This window comes from Heptranchias perlo, chromosome 13, assembly GCF_035084215.1.
Source record: "Heptranchias perlo isolate sHepPer1 chromosome 13, sHepPer1.hap1, whole genome shotgun sequence".
NCBI classification, from domain to species: Eukaryota; Metazoa; Chordata; class Chondrichthyes; order Hexanchiformes; family Hexanchidae; genus Heptranchias; species Heptranchias perlo.
The window spans coordinates 20,614,246-20,639,172 of record NC_090337.1 but is presented as its reverse complement, the minus strand read 5'-3'; the positions used below and the strand labels follow the sequence as shown (position 1 = coordinate 20,639,172).

At 42.5% G+C, this 24,927-nt stretch overlaps 1 protein-coding gene across 8 annotated transcripts in view; it reads right to left on the bottom strand.

Moving 5' to 3' along the window:
- The window catches only part of mecom (MDS1 and EVI1 complex locus), a 649,231-nt gene that overhangs the window by 55,096 nt on the left and 569,208 nt on the right, over positions 1-24,927 (bottom strand). For 4 of the 8 annotated variants that reach the window (XM_067995110.1, XM_067995114.1, XM_067995112.1 and 1 more), the window contains 2 exons: positions 6,282-7,641; positions 3,083-3,173 (listed from right to left, as the gene is read on the bottom strand). In XM_067995110.1, coding sequence (XP_067851211.1) covers positions 3,083-3,173; positions 6,282-7,641 — 1,451 coding nt within the window. The remainder of the gene's footprint in view (positions 1-3,082; positions 3,174-6,281; positions 7,642-24,927) is intronic. The other 4 variants (XM_067995111.1, XM_067995115.1, XM_067995113.1 and 1 more) reach the window with 1 other exon arrangement.

Below are 24,927 nucleotides of genomic sequence, written 5' to 3'. Positions count from 1 at the left end.
AGGCAGTTTCTATAACTGGCGGCTGATCTGCAACATAATTTTTAAGCTGGGTTGCAGGCTGGAAATCTACCCCACTACTCGATTAGTTTTAACAACAATGTGAACACCATGAACTTCCCCCATCCCATTCCCAGGGAGCTCTAAAACCACACATGGATTAATTGAGAGACCAGTGTGAATGTTGCCTAAGTGTTAGGTGCATCAGTGGGATACTGATGCCTGGAGGATGAGGGGGGGGGGGGGGGGGTCAAAGTACATAGTTGGGTTAATGTGAGTAGTATCAGGCACGGACTTGACCCTGAAATGTGGTTGTGATAAAACAAAGTGAAAGGATAAAATGCTTCATATTCTATCACTGTCATCTTCAACCAACCTTAGGATGGTTGAAATTTTGGCTTTGAGAGGCAAAACTAGTACCATTTTCCAGCAGAAACGTCAAGTTCAGCTGAACCACGAGTGTGTTACAACCAAAAGCATTTTCCAAGTCATCTTCTATTTCTAATAATATAATAGTTTCCATTTTGACCTGTTTCATAGCTTTGCCATTGGTACCTCCTATTGCCACTTCCCTCCATATTTATAATTATGACATCTTGTGATATAGATTTGTCACTTGACAGGAAGGAGGCTGTTAATGGTGTTAATGCTAAAAAAATTTTTTATTAGAACTAGAAAACTAAATATGCAGCTATTCACATAGAAAACATTTTCCTAAAATAAATGTTGCCGGGATATAACACTCCAACATGAGTTAATGATACAATGTGTTACTGGGGTTTAATAGTTCTATATACAATAACACACTATGCTAGTGGAGCAAAATACTTCTACATATAATATAAAATGATACACTGCGCTACTGGGCCAGTCAGTTTAACCTCGGATAATCCAGGATAAAATTAATAGTCACTTGGCAAGTGTGGGTTAATAAAGGAAAGTCAGCATGGATTTATTAAAGGCAAATCGTTTTAACTAACTTGATTGAGTTTTTTGATGAGGTAACAGAAAGGGTTGATGAGGGCAATGTGGTTGATGTGTATATGGACTTTCAAAAGGCATTTGATAAAGTGCCACATAATAGGCTTGTCAGCAAAATTGAAGCCCATGGAATAAAAGGGGCAGTGGCAGCATGGATACAAAATTGGCTAAGTGACAGGAAACAGAGAGTAAACAGGTGAACGGTTGTTTTTCAGACTGGAGGAAGGTGTACAGTGGTGTTCCCCAGGGGTCGGTACTAGGACCATTGCTTTTTTTTTTGATATATATAAATGACTTAGGCTTGGGTGTACAGGGCACAATTTCAAAATTTGCATATCATACAAAACTTGGAAATGTAGTAAACAGTGAGGGGGATAGTGATAGACTTCAACAGGACATAGACAGGCTGGTGGAATGGGTGGACACATGGCAGATGAAATTTAACACAGTGAAGCAGTGAAGTGCGAAGTGATATATTTTGTCAGGAAGAATAAGGAGAGGTAATATAAACTAAATGGTACACTTCTAAAGGGGGTGCAGGAACAGGGAGACCTGGGGGTATATGTGCACAAATCTTTGAAGGTGGCAAGACAGGTTGAGAGAGCAGTTAAAAAAGCATACGGGATCCTGGGCTTTATAAATAGAGGTACAGAGTACAAAAGCAAGGAAGTTGTGTTGATCCTTTATAAAACACTGGTTCAGCCACAGCTGGAGTATTGTGTCCAATTCTGGGTACCGTACTTTAGGAAGGATGTGAAGGCCTTAGAGAGGGTACAGAAGAGATTTACTAGAATGGTTCCAGGAATGAAGGACTTCAGTTACGTGGATAGACTGGAGATGCTGGGGTTGTTCTCCTTAGAGCAGAGAAGGTTAAGAGGAGCTTTGATAGACGTGCTCAAAATCATGAAGGATTTAGATAAAGAAAATAAAGAGAAACTGTTCTCGTTGGCGGAAGGGACGAGAACCAGAGGACATAGATTTAAGGTGATTGGCAAAAGAACCAAAAGTGAAATGAGGAAAAACTTTTTTATGCGGCAGGTAGTTTTGATCTGGAATGCCCTGCCTGAAAAGGTGGTGGAAGCAGATTCGACCTGGCTTTCAAAAAGGAATTGGATAAATACTTGAAGGGAAAAAATTTGCAGGGCTACAGAGGAAAAGCAGGGGAATGGGACTAACTGGATTGCTCTTACAAAGAGCCAGCATGGGCTCAATGTGTCGAATGGCCTCCTTCTGTACTGTAACCATGCTATGATTCTATGATTACCCCTACATATAATAAATAATAATAATACACTGTGCACTGTGTTTAATATTCCTACATATAATATACAAGAAGAGGTTGTGCTACTGGGGTTTAACACTCCTATAAATAATAATACACTGTGCTACTGGGTTTAATACTCCTACATATAATATACAATCATACACTATGCTCCTGGAGCAAAATACTGGATATATTAGTCCTATATAAAATATACAATGATACACTGTGCTAGTGAGTATATACTGTGGTACAGAAGCAAAATACTTCGACATATAATAAACAATAATACACTGCACTACTGGATATTTAAGTCCTACATAAAATAAACAATGATACACTATTCTAGTGGGTATAATACTTCTGCATATAATAAACAATAATACACTGTGCACCAGGTTTAATACTGCTACAAATAACATACCAATACATTGTGCTACTGGGATTTAAAATTTCTATATATAATAAACGATAATACACTGTGCTACCTGGGTTTGTACCCCTTTATATAAAATAGAATAATACGCCGTGCAACTGGACCACACTAGACCTAAATATAATAAACAATAATACAATGTACTACTTGGTTTAATACTCCTACATGCTACTAGAGTTTAACAATCCTTTATATAGTATATAGAATACATTGTGCTATTGGGGTTTAACACGCCTTCATATAATATACAATAATAAACTATGCTACTGATGTTAAACACTCTTATATGTACTACCTGCAAAAGTGCACTATGTTACTGAAGCATAGTAATCCTAAAGTATTAGTCTAATATAATGCTGTATTAACAGTTCTGAAAATGGCTCCAATGAACAGGGAAATCAATTTACCTGTGGATGAAATAAGAAACCTGGAGCAGGCTTCATGTACTTCTCCTTTAGTGCTTCAACTGGATCAGAAAGTTTCCTTTTTTCCACTCTACTTTGACAAAATTATTAACAAAATTGACAAAATTAATCTCAGTTGGTGAAAACATTTTGAAAAAGCTATACAGAGGACAATGCATTAGTTTACTGCCTGAACCAAAGCAGCTCGTAACAGATAAGTCCAATGTTTGATGCAAGAAAGCTTATATGAATATTACTTTTGGTCATGGTAGGGTGCTATTTTGTGCCTGTAACTCGGTACAGAATGAAGTGACTGATTGCAACAGATCATCTGATAGAGAGAGGTACCTAGAGCAAGTGAAGAACCTACCACATTGGAGGAAGAGAGATGGAAAAGTTCACTGGAGTGTTACCTTGTTGTGAACCTATTAGCTACTACAGAGTACTACTTCATCTGACGAAGGAGATAATCTCCGAAAGCTTGTGATTTTAAAATAAATTTGTTGGACTATAACCTGGTGTTGTAAGATTCCTTACATTTGTCCACCCCAGTCCATAACCGGCATCTCCACATCATGGCTACTACAGAGTTGCATCGGTAGATGCTGGGAAATGGGTTGCTTGTCCCTCTCTGTAAGGGAGTGGTATCAGTGGATGAAAATGTAAAAAAGGAACATAAAGCAAAATTTTAAAATAGGAAGGGAATTTAAAAATAAAACTAAAACTAGTCTAATTAGTCATAAACCAACAAACCCAAAGAAGGTACTGTAGGTGAGAGGAAGGCAAAATTATAGGACAGCTTAACTAAACCAAGTAATGATATTGGGCCAGAATTAATTATCAAAGTAACAGTGATGCTAATGATGCTCACCGTTATTTATGCGCAAATCGCACAGCGACTTCAGGCGAGGGCAGATGCGTGGTTAAACACAAAAATCGGAAAGTTTCTGTCTGAGATGCGCCGCTCCGCCATTAGCTTCGCGAAAATGGCATCTTGCTGTCTGACTCACCATTGAAATGATGTGGAGATGCCGGTGATGGACTGGGGTGGACAAATGTAAGGAGTCTTCCAACACCAAATAAAACTGTTGGACTATAACCTGGTGTTGTAAGACTCCTTACATTTGTTCACCATTGAAAGGCATGAAGTTCCTGTACTTGCATGGTAGATACGAACTAAACTTGCCACACAAAGTTAGGGCTTGTCCATTTTAATCTAAGCACCCTTTTTATTGGCGTGATAAGTCTTAATTACAGCCAAACAACCTCTCTGGCACTGAAAATGAACTATTACAAGCGTGGAGTCTCATTCCTTCAGCTTTTAATTGTTGGAGATGATAAAAAATTAATTTTTAAAAACTTTTTCTTTCAGTCTCATTTTTCTCTCTCTTAATTCAATCTTTCTTTCCCACTCTTTATTTCTCTTACTGTACCTGATTTGACATTGAATTCACTATTGTAGCTTACACTTCCTGGTTCAGACTCTGCGCTGTTCATTAACAATGCCTCAACCTGACTGGTTAAGGAGATACACAGTTGCTTGCCCTGTTAACACAGGTCCCAGATCATCTCTCACTTACAGCAACTTGCCATGCAAAAGCTCTTGGAAATTAAACGGGCAAGGGAAAGTCTAACTAACAGCGAGCGCCATTCGTTTGCTGGCTACAATAAATTCTGGCCCATTATATGATGTAATAATATCATATGATCTCATCTGGAGAACTGCATTCAGTTCTGGGCATCACACCTCAGGAAAGATATAATGGTCTTGGAAAGGGTGCAGTGCAGATTCACCAAAATGATACTGGGGCTAAAAGTGTTAAAATGTGAGGACAGGTTGCATTGACTAGACTTGTATTCCCTTCAATATAGAAGATTAAGGGGTGATCCAGCTGATGCGTTTAAGATGATTAAAGGATTTGATAGGGTAGATAGGGAGAAAGTATTTCCTCTGGTGGGGGAGTCCAGAACAAGGAGGCATAATCTTAAAATTAGAGGTAGGCCGTTCAGGGGTGATATCAGAAATTCACACAAAGGATAGTGGAAATCTGGAACTCTCTCCCCCAAAAGCTGTTGAGGCTGGGGGTCAATTGAAATTTTCAAAACTGAGATTGATAGATTTTTGTTAGGCAAGGGTATTTTTTAAAAATTCGTTCATGGGATGTGGGCGTTGCTGGTGAGGCCGGCATTTATTGCCCATCTCTAATTGCCCTTGAGAAGGTGGTGGTGAGCCGCCTTCTTGAACCACTGCAGTCCGTGTGGTGAAGGTTCTCCCACAGTACTGTTAGGAAGGGAGTTCCAGGATTTTGACCCAGCGACGATGAAGGAACGGCGATATATTTCCAAGTCGGGATGGTGTGTGACTTGGAGGGGAACGTGCAGGTGGTGTTGTTCCCATGTGCCTGCTGCCCTTGTCCTTCCAGGTGGTAGAGGTCGCGGGTTTGGGAGGTGCTATCGAAGAAGCCTTGGCGGGTTGCTTCAGTGCATCCTGCGGATGGTGCACTCTGCAGCCACTGTGCGCCGGTGGTGAAGGGAGTGAATGTTTAGGGTGGTGGATGGGGTGCCAATCAAGCAGGCTGCTTTGTCCTGGATGGTGTCCAGCTTCTTGAGTATTGTTGGAGCTGCAGTCATCCAGGCAAGTGGAGAGTATTCCATCACACTCCTGACTTGTGCCTTGTAGATGGTTAAAATACGGATCGGCCATGGTCTAAAGGAATGGCAGAACAGGCTCCAGTGGTTAAATGGCCTACTCTTGTTCCTATGAAATGTAACAGTGTGGGGGTGGTTTAACGAGCACTGTTCCTTTAAATTATGTTAATAACTTGGAATTTATCTTGTGCAACTACCTCCTATCGCTGGGCACAGCCGTTAGTGGCTGAACGGGACAAAACAGTGTGCTATCTTAGGCAGAAACAGGATTTACAGTTTTATGGGATATTCCAGCCAATGAGAAGCTAAGCATGATGCTTTGAGAGACAGCAGAGCTACTGGTAACATGGTTTGAGTGTTTCTGCCAAAATTACTGTTTGCATTCAAACTGAAAGTTGACTCCATGGAATTATTCCACAAAGGAAAAAGAATCTCCATAGGGATCAAGACTTTATATTACTTTGAGATGTGGCATAGCAATCCTCATTAGTATGTACATATTCAAGTAAATTCTCGTTAAAGTGTCAAACCAAATGCAACATTGTTGTCTTACCTGTAAATAGGATCCATGAAGAAAGGGGTTGGTTTGGCATGCTGCAGAGAATGGTCTGAGCTTTTGGCTTGCTCAACACTGGAGCTCCTCCTCTCCCCAAACACGTGGTTTTTCCGTGGTTCTACCTGAGTGCTTGCACTGGCTCGGCTTCTGCTGCTCATGCTTAGATCCAGTGGCTGCTCTTCGCTGGCATAATGGGAAGTCAGTGGCTTTAAGGTCACAGCTGGCATTGGTTTCTCCTCTTTGCGCTTGGTGGTGAGGTCGAATGGCGACTCGGGATTTCCACTCCTTAGCTTCTTTAGCTCACTTGGTGATTGGGGCTCTATTTTTAAAGGTACAGTGCTCAAGTCTCTATCTGGGAATGGATACATTGGTTGAGAAAATGCAGGGAAAAATTGAAAGGGGAACATGGAAGGGTATGGCAGTGGCCCTACTTTTTTGTCTTGCATGCCAACAAGTCCAGTAGAACCAAAGTACTTCTCAGCGATAGAAGCGATAGCCTTAATAGAATCATTAACAGCTCCTGTCACAGCAATCTGTTCATCCAGTGGAGGGGAAAAAAGAGAGTGGTTGGAAAAATCTTTCTTGTTGTTGTTTATAGGGACTGCTTTCTGAGGGCTATTTACTTTGTCACCTGCGGTTTTGCCATTTTCTTTATTTTTCTCTTTGTCACTTTCAACGTCACTTTCTAGGTCAGATCCAGAGGTTGTCTCCAGGTCGCTGCCACTGGGCGTGCTGACATCATCAAGGTCACTGCTTTCCGACTGGTCACTGGTTTTACCTCGTGGCTTCTCTTCAGATGATTTCTCGGACGGAACCTCCAGTGGCCGAACTTCGTCTGAGGGTGACTGTCGATTTACTGCTTTCAAAATGTCTGGTGTGGTAGGTAGCATCTGGGAAGATGTCAACAATTGGCTTTGGTGTTTGGAGTTATGTTCAGTGCCTGATAGCCCTTTTACTGGTGAGCTAGCAGGTATCAATGGTGGCCTGTGGTAAAGCCCTGAGGGAAACAGACCAGGAAAGCTAAATGGAAAGCCTGGAGCTGCTGGGAATGTTAGTCCAGCCGGGTGCCTATTTGCACCAAAATAGTCAGCAAGGCCAGGATTGCTGTGATTCATGTTAATCAAACTGGACTTATCCAGACCTGGAGCGTTTGCAAGGGTAATGCCTTGACCAAATAATCCCCCCGTGGTGAAATGGTTCTTCCCCTCACAGAATCGTCTATGCTTGTTTAATGATGAGGTTGTGCTGAACATTTGACCGCAGTCCTTGCATTTGATTTGCGTTCTGCAGTCAGCGTGCATCCTTTTATGGCGGCATAGGTTAGAAAACTGTGTGTATGATTTGTGACAAACCTCACCTGCGTATAAAAAATGAAAACATGTCAACTGTGAAGCAATGTTATCATCAAACACCCCTGCATAAATGGAGTAGTGACAATATTTAAATGATTTAGTTAGGGCAGTCGCTCCCCAAAAATTATCCAGTGGATGTGCAGGGCTACGGGGATAGGGTGGGGGAGTGGGACTAGCTGGATTGCTCTTGGATAGACGGACTCGATGGGCCGAATGACCTCCTTCCATGCTGTAATCTTTCTATGATTCTATGTCTGAGATACAGACAATTCAATTAGATGGATACAATACGGCCCCATAATTTGTATCTATCAGGGTGATGAGTAAAACAAAAATATACAAGAGAAAATTCAATATGAAAAATAGCAAACTTATAACGTAAACACAAATGCACTACATGGAATATTTCTTACTGAGGGTATTCACCTACTCGGAAGCCTCAGATTTACTCCAGTAATCCTCTTTGTATGTCTCTCATGCCATGATCTTTGCCACTTGGAGGATGGGTGGGTATTGTATTTACAGCCCATCCCCAATACCGTGGATTTGGGAGGAGAATATGGGATTTTTTTAATAATTCATTTACTTTTTGTGTGAATTTTGTGAGAGGATAGAGCTGGCGGATGAAACACTTTCCACTTCAGGCACTCGGGGGGGAATTTTAACCCCCAAGAACGGGTGGGCTGGGGGCGGATGTGAGGTGAAAATCACAGCTTCTGGATTGCGACTGCAACCCGGCTCCAACATGCCCACGTTTGGAGGCGGGTGAGGATATACTCGCCGAGGTCGTGTCCCCAATTAGTGCTGGTGGGTGGGTCATTAACGGGGCATTGAGGCAATTAACATCATTAGGAGACGTTGAGTAGCTTTTTTAAAAATTGAATGCTACCTAACTTCAAATCCAACAGTGATGGTGGCTGGATCATGAGGTAAGTACCTTTATTGCACTGCTTGTGGGCCAGGAGGAGCAAGAATGTTTCCTCCAGGCCCAACAAGCTTACCTGCCACGATCAGTCCCCCCGCGATTGGCTGACTCCCCCCTGATGTTCGAGGCACCTCCCCCCCACTCTTGATGTCCGCGACCTCCTCCACTCCCCAGATCTCCGAGACACCACCCTGCCACAAAGTTCGAGATGACCCCCACCCCCGAAGTCCGAGACACCCCCCCTGAAGTCTAAGACACTCCCCGCCGCCAAGGTCCGAGACGACCCCCCTGAAGTCCAAGACAACTCCCCCCTTCCCCGAAGTCCGAGACACTCCCCCGCCCCCGAAGTCCGAGACGCTCCTCCCTCTCGAGGTCTGAGACACTCTTCCCTCTCGAGGTCCGAGACACTCCTCCCCCCCATTCTGAGGTCCGAGACACACCCTCCCCCCAAGGTCTGAGAAACCCCAAGTCCGAGACCCCCTCCACGAAGTCCGAGACCTCTCCCTGCAGGCTGAGATCCCCTCCGCAGTCCAAGACACCTGCCCCCTGCTGATGTCTGAGACCCCCCTTCACCCTCCGATGACCAACTTCTCACCTTCCCTGATGGCTGAGATCTCACCTCCTGATGGCCGACTTCTCACCTCCCCTCAACTCCCTCCACCCCCCCTCCCGTGATTGCCCCCCCCCCATCCAACCCCAAAGATCCCAATCTCTCGCTGACCTCCCCCATCCAAACCCGAGGACTCTGATCTTGCCCCAGCTGCTTTTCCACCCGACGCGCAGCTTGCTTGTCCACCTGGCTGGCTGCCAGGCGTGAATCCCGTAAGGAAAAGTTTTATCATTCAATAGATTCGTGATCGCAGATTCTGGACTGCCAATTTCACTTCCGGGTTTTGGGTCCGCCCCGCTCTCATCCTGGCTCCATGTCAACATCCAGGCCTCAGTGTCAGCATCAAGCACTCTTAGGCCAGGTGTAGAATAGTCAGATGCAGAGTACTCTGTCCCAACATTATGAGTTAGCCATCCTGCAACCTCTGTGAGATGACAAGTTTACTGCCAACAAGTGCCAATTTAAGGCCAGTTTTATACTTTGTCCCTATGCCCACTGGAACTGAATTTAATTGTCAAATTTATTTCAGATAGGACTCCTACAGCCAACAGGCAAAGAAGACCTCAATCCCATTGGGTTAGACTGTATTAGAACCAAGGTCTCTGAGGTGAAAGGTCTAACCCATTGCACCATCCAATTCCTGCCATCCCCCTCCTGAGTGCAATATTTTAATCGGTTCCTTGTATGTATTCTCAAAGGTCATTCTCTCCAATATGGTGGAGCAGCAAGTCCAATTCCACCCAGTTAAATGCCTTCTCTGTATCCAGAAGTACTAGGGATAATGTGGCTGTGCTATTGCAGTGGTGAATCACACTGATTAGCCTCCTGGTATTGTCACTTAGTCAGTGCTCTTGTATGAAGCTTGTTTGGTTTGGGTGGACCATCTTGGAGGTCACTAAATCTAGTTGTATGCCCAATGTTTCAATTAATGCTATTGAGTCAGGATATGAACCTATAGGTTTTGTATAAGGTAGTGTCTTTTCCTTTTTGTGCATGTGTGAGATTGTGGCTGATTGGAACGATGACAGCAATGCTTGGCTCTGAATTCTCATTATGCAAAAAAATACATTTTTTGAATGGAACCAGATGTTTTTTTTAAAGAATCCTGGAGCCTCTGTTGGTATCTTGGGATCTGCACTTGTTAATAGTGAATTGTTGCTGTATTCATACTCATCCCTTGCACATCAAAGAAGAAAAACAATGGGTATTGAGTGCTCTGAATCACTTGTCAACAACTATTTTTTAACATTCGAAAAAGACTGACAAAATATCACAATGCAAAATGATCCAGACGCTATTTTAAGCAGAAAAGAAGGAAGCTGAATTGAATGTATCCCATCCTGCACTCTTAGTTCCCATGGACCTACAATCACGTCCTCTATTTCCCCTCCTACTGTTGCTGATGGTAGCCTTCCTGCGTTTGAACGTTTCTGTAACCTCAGTCGTTCACATTAAACACTGCCGAATAAGTAGAAAACTCTGAAGGGTTTTAGAGAAGTCATTGGAAGGCTACACTGAAGGAGGCTGATAACTTTTTATATATTGTTAATAAAAACACTACAGACTCTCTGGTGATGATCACAACAGACCAAACTATCAAAAACTTAATATAGCAATTATGCAACATATGTTTGAGTTTGCCTTACAGCTAAATACTAACCTAAAAAACTAGCAAAAGCTGACCAATAGCTTCTGAAAGGTTGAAACAGTCCGAAAACAGCTGACAACCGATAAAGAGCTTTGAATACAAGCCTTATGACATGTGAAAACAAAGAATTAGATTTAAATTGCAGCCAAATACAGGCTTATTATAACTTGAGCTGCAAGGAGGAAGGTATACAGTAGTGTTCCCCAGGGGTAGGTACTAGGACCACTGCTTTTCTGATATATATAAATGACTTTGACTTGGATGTACAGGGCGCAATTTCAAAATTTATAAATGTCACAAAACTTGGAAGTGTAGTAAATAGTGAGGAGGATACTAATAGACTTCAACAGGACATAGATAGGCTGGTGGAATGGGCAGACACATGGCAGATGAAATTTAATGCAGAGAAGTGTGAAGTGATACATTTTGGCAGGAAGAATGAGGAGAGGTAATATAAACTAAATGGTACAATTCTAAAGGGGGTGCAGGAACAGAGAGACCTAGAGGTATATGTGCACAAATCTTTGAAGGTGGCAGGACAGGTTGAGAAAGCATATGGGTTCCTGGGTTTTATATAGTACAAGAAGAAAAAAGTTACATTGAACCTTTATAAAACACTGATTCAGCCACAACTGGAGTATTGTGTCCAATTTTGGAAGGATGTGAAGGCCTTAGAGAGGATGCAGAAAAAATTGACTGGAATGGTTCCAGGAATGAGGGACTTCAGTTATGTGGATAGACTGGAGAAGCTGGGGTTGTTCTCCTCAGAGCAGAGAAGGTTGCGAGGAGATTTGATAAAAGTGTTCAAAATCATGAAGGGTTTAGATAAAGTAAATAAAGAGAAACTGTTCCCATTGGAGGAAGGGTCGAGAACCAGAGGACACAGATTTAAGATGATTGGCAAAAGAACCAAAGGTGACATGAGGAAAGACTTTTTTACGCAGCGACTAGTTATGATCTGGAATGTGCTGCCTGAAAGGGTAATGGAAGCAGATTCAATCATTGCTTTCAAAAAGGAATTTGATAAATACATGAAGGAAAACAATTTGCAGGGCTACAGGGAAAGAGTGGGGGAATGGGACGAACTGGATTGCTCTTACAAAGAGCCGGCACAGGCTTGATGGGCCAAATGGCCTCCTTCTGCGCTGTAACCATTCTATGATTCTTTAACTTTTAAGGCAGGGGAAAAAAACTACCATACACAAATGTGCAATTCTTGGATGGTGAATTTAGAAGTTACTGAATTTAGAAATTACTGAAAGGGGGATGTGGGGATATCAGTGCTGAAGGCATGCGATTTATTTTCTCGCAGTGTCTGGAGGCAATTATCTTCCCCCATTAGAAATGTGTTTTTTGACACTTTATTCAGTGCATTTTTCTGGCATTTTGGAGCCAATTATAATTCTACCTTACAAGCCAAAAATAATTTCACCTGGAAGGTTTAAAGATATTTTAAATATAACAACAAAAGATGTTGTGCAGACTTCAATACAACTTTACAGGGTCTAATTCCTTTCATTGAGAATCTAACCCCAGGTGCATCATGTTATTTTGCGAACTAGAACTTTTTATAATACACACCTGCAATATAGTCCTAACTGGCAGTGCATCCTACATTCACAAGACAAAACCAGCTCACTGTCACATCGGTTCCTGTTTCGGATCGTATAGCAGCCCAGAGGCAGGCAAGAGATAGAAGACATAATGATTTAACCACTTTAAAATAAACAATTTGTAAGTAGCCTTCAGTAGGGATGAAAATAAATTAATATCATCCAAGCAAAATCTGAGAGCTGAGATCTGATGAAGGATCATGCCTAAACATGAACCTACTTTTTCCTCTTTTTGTTGTTGATGCAGTGCAAGTTCAAACAATTTAGACAGGGTTTTGCACTTTTCTGTTCATCAGCTTATGATTTTGCCCCCATTGGGGCAGTTTTTGACTTTGTATGATAGCGAATTGGCAGTCCGCTGACTTCAAAATTGACTTTAAAAAATTGGGAGAGATGTAAAGCGGGCTGCCCATTCGCTATTACCCTTTTTACACTGTCGCACAAAGTCAAGATCCAATCCATTCACTTTAATAGGAGGAAGACTGTAGGTTAATGAGTGCAGAAGCTGAAAATCTTGGCCTTTGTGTTGTAACACCTTAAAACAGAGGCTAGAAAGTACTATTGGTGAACCCTGAAATTCAGATGACATTACTCTGTCCAATATGTTAATAGATAGAAGGCATTAACTCAATTAAAGTAAATTAATTAATGTTGCTGTTAAAATAGCAGATAGAGGAATGGTACACTAACAAATTAAGCATTTGTTGACTATTATCACCAATAATAATTTTTAGGCTATATTACTCTTTTGACCCTGTCGAAAAGATTTATTTTCTTGTACAGGAAATAAAAATTATTGCAGACTGTAATCATTAAAAAAAACTGAAGTGCACAAAATGTGGTTTGCAAGACCAGGCATAAGGGAGCTGAATTTTGTACACTCAGGTGGATCTGACTAACTCCCGCAAGTCTGGGGTTTGCATTCTATTAAACGCTTATTGGTTAAGGATGTCACCTCCCATGGAAGTTGATCACTCTAATATGGACAGTGCAGGTTCTCTTCCTGATTACTGCCTAGCAACAAAAGGACTTCCATCACAAGTGCATCAACAAGCTGAAAACGTTTTCAAAGTTACAGAGTATAGCCAGTTGCTGTGACCCATACACAATCAGACCAATGTTCTGTGTCATGCGTTACAGTGGTACATGTGTAATTTAAAAATATTAAGTAAATGCCATCAACCCTCCAACTTTCTCCTCATTTTATTTCCAGAACCCAGGCAATTCCATGAGTGCAGTGACAAAAATATTCACATAAAGCCAGTTAATGCCTTCACACTCGGGAACATCCTTTTCATCTCAACCGGACTTGAGGAAAGTAAGCCTTAACATAAGAAAATTCTTGGGAATTTCCACAAAGTTCCTTTATCAAATTTTTTTTAAAATTTGTAATTTAGTAGTGTGTCTATTATATGAACACACCTGTAACTATGACTCTCAGAAACCATCAGCTCATCTTAAAAGTTTTCTGCCTCAAGTTTGCTTGCAACCAACAGTGGTAGTATGTAACATCTTAATTGATTGGCTTTGAAAATTCTACACCGACCCTTCAACTGGTCCGATTGGTTCTGACAGTCTGCAGTGCTGCCCTGCATCTGATCTTATTGCTTCTGACAGACTCCAAACAATTTGATTGTTTGATACTTCCAACCCCCAATCCGAGTGAGAAAAGCTTATTCTTCTTGTGAGATATACGAGTTAAACCATTAGTTTAAAATGCTGATGTTTGGCATGTAAAGGCTTAAGTTGTTTTGAAGAATTAAGCTGACTGACATTACATAGGAAAGTTTAGTCAGATGGAACGCAATAGTCTTTTCCCGTTCTGCACATTCCTATGTTCCTATGTACCCAGTCATAGATATTCTAAAATAACTTTAATATTTAAAAATGAACTGTATTTGCCCCTCAGTATACTGTAGGCTTTTGGAAACAAATCAGTCACAGGCTTAGTGAGTGTCTTTAGAAAGACATAGATGTAGATTTTCAACTTACTGCCCGGGCATTGGTGTTGCAGATCATACACCTGTTATAGAAACCACCCAATTTTCAATTCCATTGATTTAATAGAAATAACAATTGGTCAGTTTCCATAACAGGCAGCTGATCCATAATGCCTTTGTGCCTGATTTTACAGGGAAAAGGAGAAAAATGTTCTACAGTGCATCAGGCACCCGTCATTTTATTATCGCCATAGCATTCATTATTGCTGATTCCCCAGAGTCTATCCTTTAAGGCATGGGGATAGATTTTCAACTTACTGCCCATTATTGAAACCAACCAATTTTCATGTTATGTTGAAATAAATGGAAATGAAAATTAAGTTGTTTCATAGTGGGTGACCGTTCCACAACAACAGTTTAACTCTGGAGCGTCACATTAAAAATCTAGCCCATGGTGTCTATTCTCCAAACATCTCACTCTTCCTCAGTGTGCATTCTCATTTACTATATTTAGAGAAACAAGGGCAAATTCAGTAAGGCTGTACTCCCAGAGCAGAGATTCGCTACACAAGAATATAAGTCAAAGACAGGCTATAACACAATTGAACAGATTTTTAAAATTCATTCATGGGATGTGGGCGTCACTGGCGAGGCCAGCATTTATTGCCCATCCCTAATTTCCCTTGAGAAGGTGGTGGTGAGCCACCTTCTTGAACCGCTGCAGTCCGTGTGGTGAAGAGTCTCCCACAGTGCTGTTAGGTAGGGAGTTCCAGGATTTTGACCCAGCGACGATGAAGGAACGGCGATATATTTCCAAGTCAGGATGGTGTGTGACTTAGAGGGGAACGTGCAGGTGTTGTTGTTCCCATGTGCCTGCTGATCTTGTCCTTCTGGGTGGTAGAGGTTGTGGGTTTGGGAGGTGCTGTCGAAGAAGCCTTGGCGAGTTGCTGCAGTGCATCCTGTGGATGGTACACACTGCAGCCACGGTGCGCCGGTGGTGAAGGGAGTGAATGTTTAGGGTGATGGATGGGGTGCCAATCAAGTGGGCTGCTTTGTCCTGGATGGTGTTGAGCTTCTTGAGTGCTGTTGGAGCTGCACTCATCCAGGCAAGTGGAGAGTATTCCATCACACTCCTGACTTGTGCCTTGTAGATGGTGGAAAGGCTTTGGGGAGTCAGAAGGTGAGACACTCGCCGCAGAATACCCAGCCTCTGACCTGCTCTTGTAGCCACAGTATTTATGTGGCTGGTTCAGTTAAGTTTCTGGTCAATGGTGACCCCCAGGATGTTGACGGTGGGGGATTCGGCGATGGTAATGCCGTTGAATATCAAGGGGAGGTGGTTAGATTCTGTCATGTTGGAGATGGTCATTGCCTGGCACATGTCTGGCACGAATGTTACTTGCCACTTATGAGCCCAAGCCTGGATGTTGTCCAGGTCTTGCTGTATGCGGACATGGACTGCTTCATTAACTGTGGGGTTGCGAATGGAACTGAACGCTGTGCAATCATCAGCGAACATCCCCATTTCTGACCTTATGATGGAGGGAAGGTCATTAATGAGGCAGCTGAAGATGGTTGGGCCGAGGACACTGCCCTGAGGAACTCCTACAGCAATGTCCTGGGGCTGAGATGACTGGCCTCCAACAACCACTACCATCTTCCTTTGTGCTAGGTATGACTCCAGCCACTGGAGAGTTTTCCCCCCGATTCCCATTGACTTCAACTTTACTAGGGCTCCTTGGTGCCACACTCGGTCAAATGCTGCCTTGGTATCAAGGGCAGTTACTCTCAATTCACCTCTGGAATTCAACTCTTTTATCCATGTTTGGACCAAGGCTGTAATGAGGTCTGGAGCTGAGAGGTCCTGGCAGAACCCAAACTGAGCATTGGTGAGCAGGTTATTGGTGAGTAAGTGCCGCTTGATAGCACTGTCGACGACACCTTCCATCACTTTTTGTTATTTGTTCATGGGATGTGGGCGTCGCTGGCGAGGCCAGCATTTATTGCCCATCCCTAATTGCCCTTGAGAAGGTGGTGGTGAGCCGCCTTCTTGAACCGCTGCAGTCCGTGTGGTGAAGGTTCTCCCACGGTGCTGTTAGGTAGGGAGTTCCAGGATTTTGACCCAGCGACGATGAAGGAACGGCGATATATTTCCAAGTCGGGTTGGTGCGTGACTTGGAGGGAAACGTGCAGGTGGTGTTGTTCCCATGTGCCTGCTGCCCTTGTCCTTCTAGGTGGTAGAGGTCAAGGGTTTGGGAGGTGCTGTCGAAGAAGCCTTGCTGAGTTGCTGCAGTGCATCCTGTGGATGGTACACACTGCAGCCACAGTGCGCCGGTGGTGAAGGGAGTGAATGTTTAGGGTGGTGGATGGGGTGCCAATCAAGTGGGCTGCTTTGTCCTGGATGGTGTCGAGCTTCTTGAGTGTTGTTGGAGCTGCATTCATCCAGGCAAGTGGAGAGTATTCCATCACACTCCTGACTTGTGCCTTGTAGATGGTGGAAAGGCTTTGGGGAGTCAGGAGGTGAGTCACTCGCCGTAGAATACCCAGCCTCTGACCTGCTCTTGTAGCCACAGCATTTATATGGCTGGTCCAGTTAAGTTTCTGGTCAATGGTGACCCCCAGGATATTGATGGTTGGGGATTTGGCGATGGTACAGCAATTGAATGTCAAGGGGAGGTGGTTAGACTCTCTCTTGTTGGAGATGGTCATTGCCTGGCACTTGTCTGGCGCGAATGTTACTTGCCACTTGTCAGCCCAAGCCTGGATGTTGTCCAGGTCTTGCTGCATGCGGGCACGGACTGCTTCATTATCTGAGGGGTTGCGAATGGAACTGAACGTTGTGCAATCATCAGCGAACATCCCCATTTCTGACATTATGATGGAGGGAAGGTCATTGATGAAGCAGCAGAAGATGGTCAGGCCACGGATACTGCCCTGAGGAACTCCTGCAGCAATGTCCTTGGGCTGAGATGATTGGCCTCCAACAACCACTACCATCTTCCTTTGTGCTAGGTATGACTCCAGTCACTGGAGAGTTTTCCCCCTGATTCCCATTGACTTCAATTTTACTAGGGCTCCTTGGTGCCACACTCGGTCAAATGCTGCCTTGATGTCAAGGGCAGTCACTCTCACCTCACCTCTGGAAATCAGCTCTTCTGTCAATATGTTTCGACCAAGGCTGTAATGAGGTATGGAGCCCATAGGTCCTGGCAGAAGCTAAACTGAGCATCGGTGAACAGGTAGGAACATAGGAACAGAAGTAGGCCATTCAGCCCCTCGTGCCTGCTCCGCCATTTGGTAAGATCATGGCTGAACTGTGATCTAACTGCATATACCTGCCTTTAGCCCATATGCCTTAGTACCTTTGGTTGCCAAAAAGCTGTCTATCTCAGATTTAAATTTAGCAATTGAGCTTATCAATTGCCGTTTGCGGAAGAGAGTTCCAAACTTCTACCACCCTTTGTGTGTAGAAATGTTTTCTAATCTCACTCCTGAAAGGTCTGGCTCTAATTTTTAGACTGTGCCCCCTACTCCTAGAATCCCCAATCAGCGGAAATAGTTTCTCTCTATCCACCCTATCCGTTCCCCTTAATATCTTATAAACTTCGATCAGATCACCCCTTAACCTTCTAAACTCTAGAGAATACAACCCCAATTTGTGTAATCTCTCCTCGTAACTTAATCCTTGAAGTCCGGGTATCATTCTAGTAAACCTAAGCTGCACTCCCTCCAAGGCCAATATGTCCTTCCGAAGGTACGGTGCCCAGAACTGCTCACAGTACTCCAGGTGTGGTCTAACCAGGGTTTTGTATAGCTGCAGCATAACTTCTGCCCCCTTGTACTCCAGTCCTCTAGATATAAAGGCCAGCATTCCATAAGCCTTATTGATTATTTTCGACACTTCAATGATCTATGTACCTGAACACCTAAGTCCCTTTGGATATCCACTGTTTTTAACTTTTTACCATTTAGAAAGTACCCTGTTCTATCCTTTTTTGATCCAAAGTGGATGACCTCACATTTGTCTACACTGAATTCCATTTGCCACAGTTTTGCCCATTCACCTAATCTATCAATATCCCTTTGTAATTTTATGTTTTCATTTACACTGCTTACAATGCCACCAATCTTTGTGTCATTGGCAAACTTAGATATGAGACTTTCTATGCCTTCATCTAAGTCGTTAATAAATATTATCAATAATTGAGGCCCCAAGACAGATCCCTGCGGGACTCCACTGGTCACATCCTGCCAATGTGAATACTTACCCATTATCCCTACTCTCTGTCGCCTTTCGCTCAGCCAATTTCCTAACCAAGTCCGTACTTTTCCCTCGATTCCATGGGCTTCTATCTTAGCTAACAGGACCTTATCAAATGCCTTATGGAAGTCCACATAAATAACATCCATTGACATTCCCCTGTCCACTACTTTAGTCACCTCTTCAAAAAATTCAATTAGGTTTGTCAGGCACGACCTACCTTTCACAAATCCATGCTGGCTCTCTCTGATTAACTGAAAATTCTCGAGGTGTTCAGTCACCCTATCCTTAATTATAGACTCCAGCAATTTCCCCACAACAGATGTTAGGCTAACTGGTCTATAATTCGCTGGTTTCCCTCTCCTTTCTTAAAAAGCGGAGTGACATGTACAATTTTCCAATCTAGAGGACAGTTCCTGAATCTAGAGAACTTTGAAAGATTATAGTTAGGGCATCTGCAATCTGCTCACCTACTTTCATTAAAACCCTGGGATGGAAACCATCTGGTCCTGGGGATTTGTCACTCTTTGGGGCTATTATTTTCTTCCTTACTGTTGCTTTACATATGTTAATTTTATCGAGTCCCTGTCCCCGATTCAATATTAGTTTTCTTGGGATTTCCGGCATGCTATCCTCTTTTTCTACTGTAAATACTGACGCAAAGTAATTATTCAACATGTCCGCCATTTCCCCGTCGTCAATGACAATATCCCCACTTTCAGTTTTTAAGGGGCCAACACTTCTCCTGACCAATCTCTTGTTCATAATGTAACTATAAAAGTTCTTCGTATTGGTTTTGATATCCCTTGCAAGTTTCATTTCATATTCCCTTTTTGTAGCTCTTACTATCTGTTTTGTGACCCTTTGTTGATCTTTGTATCTTTCCCATTCGCCAGGATCTGTGCCATTTTTTGCCTTTTTGTATGCCCTTTCCTTGTCTTATACTGTCCCTTACCTCTTTCGTTATCCATGGCTGTTTTTTTTGGCAAGTAGAGTTCTTGCCCCTCAAGGATATAAACCGATTCTGTATCACGTTAAATGTTTCTTTAAACATTTCCCACTGATCATCAGTCGTTTTACCCATTAACAGATTTGCCCAGTTTACTATGGACAGTCTCTGTCTCATCCCATTGAAGTCGGCCTTACCCAAGTCTAGAATCTTAGCAGCTGATTCACTTTTTTCCCCTTCAAACACTACATTGAACTTGATCATGTTATGATCGCTATTGGATAGATGTTCACGCACAGTTAAGCTGTTAACTACATCTGGTTCATTACTCATTACTAAATCTAGTATGGCTTACCCCCTTGTTGCCTGTAGGACATACTGCTGTAGAAAACTATCCTGGACATACTCAAGAAATTCACTACCTTTCTGACAGTTGCTAGTTTGCTTACCCCAATCTATGTGAAGGTAAAAGTCCCCTATTAAGACCACTATGCCTTTCTTACACGCTTGTCTAATCTCTGCATTTATACAATCTAGCACTTCAGAGCTGCTGCCAGGGGTCCTATACACAACTCCCACTATAGTCTTAGATCCTTTCCTATTTCTGAATTCAACCCATAAGGTCTCTGTTGGCTGCTTACCTCTCGTTATATCCTCCTTTATCATTGAATTGATTTCATCTCTAATCACTAAGGCTACTCCTCCCCCTCTTCCATTTTCCCGATCTCTCCTGTAGACCTTATAACCCAGTATAATTAGTTCCCAATCCTGACCATCCTGCAGCCAAGTCTCAGTAATAGCTATCATGTCATACGCTCCAATTTGAATTTGAACCTGTAGTTCATTTAATTTATTCCTTATACTCCATGCATTTGTATATAGAACTCTTAATTGGGCCACACATCCTAGCCTGACCTTCAGCTTTGATGCTGGGTTAATCGCCTTACGCCTTCTAGTTTTCACTTTATCTGTAGTGTCTAAAGTACACTTTCTTTCTGCTGCTCTACGCTTTTCCCTTTCACTTGTTCTTGAACAACTGTTTGTACTATTTGTATTGTAAATTTCCCCTGGGTCTTCCCCTCTCTTGCTGCTCTCAACTTTACTCCCTTCTGACTCCCCGCTAAGGTCCCATCCCCCTGCCACTCTAGTTTAAACCTTCCCCAACAGCACTAGCAAACACCCCCGTGAGGTTATTGGTGAGTAAATGCCGCTTGATAGCATTGTTGACGACACCTTCCATCACTTTGCTGCTGATTGAGAGTAGACTGATGGGGCGGTAATTGGCCGGATTGGATTTGTCCTGCTTTTTGTGGACAGGACATAAGTGGGCAATTTTCCACATTGTCCGGTAGATGCCAGTGTTGTCGCTGTACTGGAACAGTTTGGCTGGAGGCGGGGCTAGTTCTGGAGCACAATTTTTCAGCTCTACGGCCGGGATGTTGTCCCGGCCCATAGCCTTTGTTGTATCCAGTGCACTCAGCCGTTTCTTGATATCATGTGGAAATTATCCAACCTGTACTGTCCAACCTGTACTATCTACCGGTGAGGGGCAGCATTGGTTCAGTGGTTGCACTTTCCCCTGTGAGTCAGAGGTCATGGGTTCAAGCCCAACTCCAGGACTTGACCATATAATCTAGACTGACACTCCAGTTTAGTACTGAGGGAATGCTGCACAGTTGTAGGTGCTGTCTTTTGGATGAAACGTTAAACCGAGGTTCTGTCTGGCCTCTCAGGTGGACGTAAAAGATCCCATAGCACTATTTGATGAAGAGCAGGGGGTTCTCCTGGTGTCCTGGCCAACAAAAATCTCTCAACCAACATCACCAAAAACAGATTAACGGTCATTATTTTGTTCCTGTTTGTGGACCTTTGCTATGTGTAAATTGGCTGCCATGGGAAGGATGTAGGTGAGCACATTGTAGATGCCCTAACTATAATCATTCAAAGTTCTCTAGATTCAGGAACTGTCCCTCTAGATTGGAAAATTGCACATGTCACTCTGCTTTTTAAGAAAGGAGAGAGAGGGAAACCAGCGAATTATAGACCAGTTAGCCTAACATCTGTTGTGGGGAAAATGCTGGAGTCTATAATTAAGGATAGGGTGACTGAACACCTTGAGAATTTTCAGTTAATCAGAGAGAGCCAGCATGGATTTGTGAAAGGTAGGTCGTGCCTGACAAACCTGATTGAACTTTTTGAAGAGGTGACTAAAGTAGTGGACAGGGGAATGTCAATGGATGTTATTTATATGGACTTCCAGAAGGCATTTGATAAGGTCCCACATAAGAGCCTGTTAGCTAAGATAGAAGCCCATTGAATCGAGGGAAAAGTACGGACTTGGTTTGGAAGTTGACTGAGCGAAAGGCAACAGAGAGCACGGATAATGGGTGGGTACTCACATTGGCAGGATGTGACTAGTGGAGTCTCGCAGGGATCTGTCTTGGGGACTTCAATTATTGACAATATTTATTAATGACTTAGATGAAGGCATAGAAAGTCTCATATCTAAGTTTGCCGATGACACAAAGATTGGTGGCATTGTAAGCAGTGTAAATGAAAACATAAAATTACAAAGCGATATTGATAGATTAGGTGAATGGGCAAAACTGTGGCAAATGGAATTCTATGTAGACAAATGTGAGGTTATCCACTTTGGATCAAAAAAGGATAGAACAGGGTACTTTCTAAATGGTAAAAAGTTAAAAACAGTGGATGTCCAAAGGGACTTAGGTGTTCAGGTACATAGATCATTGAAGTGTCATGAACAGGTGCAGAAAATAATCAATAAGGCTAATGGAATGCTGGCCTTTATATCTAGAGGACTAGAGTACAAAGGGGCAGAAGTTATGCTGCAGCTATACAAAACCCTGGTTAGACCGCACCCGGAGTACTGTGAGCAGTTCTGGGCACCGCACCTTCGGAAGGACATATTGGCCTTGGAGGGAGTGCAGCTTAGGTTCACTAGAATGATACCCGGACTTCAAGGGTTAAGTTACGAGGAAAGATTGCACAAATTGGGGTTGTATTCTCCAGAGTTTAGAAGGTTAAGGAGTCATCTGATCGAAGTTTATAAGATATTAAGGGGAACAGATAAGGTGGATCGAGAGAAACTATTTCTGCTGATTGGGGATTCTAGGAGTAGGGGGCACAGTCTAAAAATTAGAGCCAGACCTTTCAGGAGTGAGATTAAAAAACATTTCTACACACAAAGGGTGGTAGAAGTTTGGAACTCTCTTCCGCAAACGGCATTTGATACTAGCTCAATTGCTAAATTTAAATCTGAGATAGATAGCTTTTTGGCAACCAAAGGTATTAAGGAATATGGGCCAAAGGCAGGTATATGGAGCTAGATCACAGATCAGCCATGATCTTATCGAATGGCGGAGCAGGCACGAGGGGCTGAATGGCCTACTCCTGTTCCTATGTTTACCCTCAAAACAACAGTGACTACACTTCAAAGTAATTCACTGGCTGTAAAGTGATTTGGAATATTCTGAGAATGTGAAATTTGCTGTTTGAATACAAAGTTTTTTTTCAGGAGGGCAGCCTCATTGAATTTGCCCTGTAATGAATACAAGCCAGTAGGCAGAAGACACAATCGTGAGAAATATTGGCATATGAACACCTAATGCATTTGCTTGAAATTGATTTGTCAAAGATTTTAAAGGAGTTGTTAATCTTTTCATTTTACACCAAATAGTGGGAGTTATGAGCCCGGAAATTGTGATATCAACCTACAATCATTTAACGTGTTCGTATGACGTTCCTTTATCTACTATTTTAATGGAAGTTATGATATTGCAGCAAAGAAACTCTGTTGTAAAACCAGAGTCATGTGATTCGAAGAAGAGGAGGGGATTCTCCTGGTGTTCTGGCCAACAATAATCCCTCAACCAACATCAGGATTGACATTGTCTCATAGCTATCCAAGACGATAATTAATTCCAGGCCAGCTCACTAGTCCTAGCTGTAGTGCTGGATGTGTGCCGCCTATATGCAAATTCCACTCATAGCCTTCCCCAGTTCCTGGCCTCGGGCCTTTGGTCTCGCCAGCTGCTTGCCCCATTTGCTGTCTTTGCTCTACTGCTCATTAAGTGCTTTCTGCTGCCCATCCTTACAACACCACCCAAGTGGGGATTTACCAGAGCCAGGACTTGACCTGCGATGAAGGACACTACTAAATTTATTTATTTTTTATGAGGAAAGAACAAGTCCCAGGGAGTTTTATTTGCAGTCCAGTGTTAGAAATGACTTCTGGCAGCATATACCTTCATTCAGGTGAATCAGAGTTTTTCATTGATCTTCATGTATTGAGTCATTACACTTCACACAGGATTCAAATCCTGAGGCATATTTTCATCTGGATGTTAATTTGAACAAAAAAGTAAACATGAGTAACATCTGTGAGGGGCCTTTTAGAAAAAGTTAACAAATTTTTTTTGTAGATTATAACAACTACCCCATTGTTGCTCATAAAGTAAAATGGCTGGAAGGAAATTATCAAAATATATTGCTTGCTTAGAGGATTGTGAAGGCTTATTCTTACAAAATTATGCAGAATTTAATGGGGAAACTGGGGATATAAATTAGATGTTGAGTCTTGAACTCATATTGAAATTTTGGTTAGTTATAAAGAAAGTTAGCAGGAAAGGCAAGATTATCAAAAAAGAGAACTTAAAGAACTCTGTAATAAGATGTCAATGATAGTGTTGGGTATATTTTAATAACTGCATAGTTTTTATTTAGATTAAGTGTTTTAACAGAATATTAATAACCAGTGATGACAAACAGCTGATCAGTAAATATTTATCTGAAATATTTGCATAGAAGAGTGCAACTGCCTTTTGACAAACAGCTGGTTTCAGAAGCAATAGGCCATCACAGTTTCCGTGCCCAGTGATACAGTCAGTATCCATCAGGTCATTACAAAAACTCAAGAAAAGAATAAAATGTAATTCCAGAAAAAGTGTAATAGAGATGATCCCATGCAAGATAATGGGAGCTTCCCAGCACCATCTCGGTTAGAGGTCCCTTAATGAATGGTTACTTGTCCTCTGATATGTGGTATACACTGTTCTTTGCAAGTAGATGAATCTCTGCTGGTAAAAGAGTAAGCATCCTATGTGGTTCAGTCACTCTGTTTTCACTCAAAGCATTATTTGTAATAGGGCAAATGCAACTGGGTGCATAATCACAACTTTACAGCCCAAACAATTTGATATAATTTTATGAAAATAAAAGAAAAAGGAAGAAAGCCTTGCACTTATATAAAGCACCTTTCATGACCTCAGGATGTCCCAAAGCACTTTACAACCAATGAAGTATTTTTGAAGTGTAGTCACCAT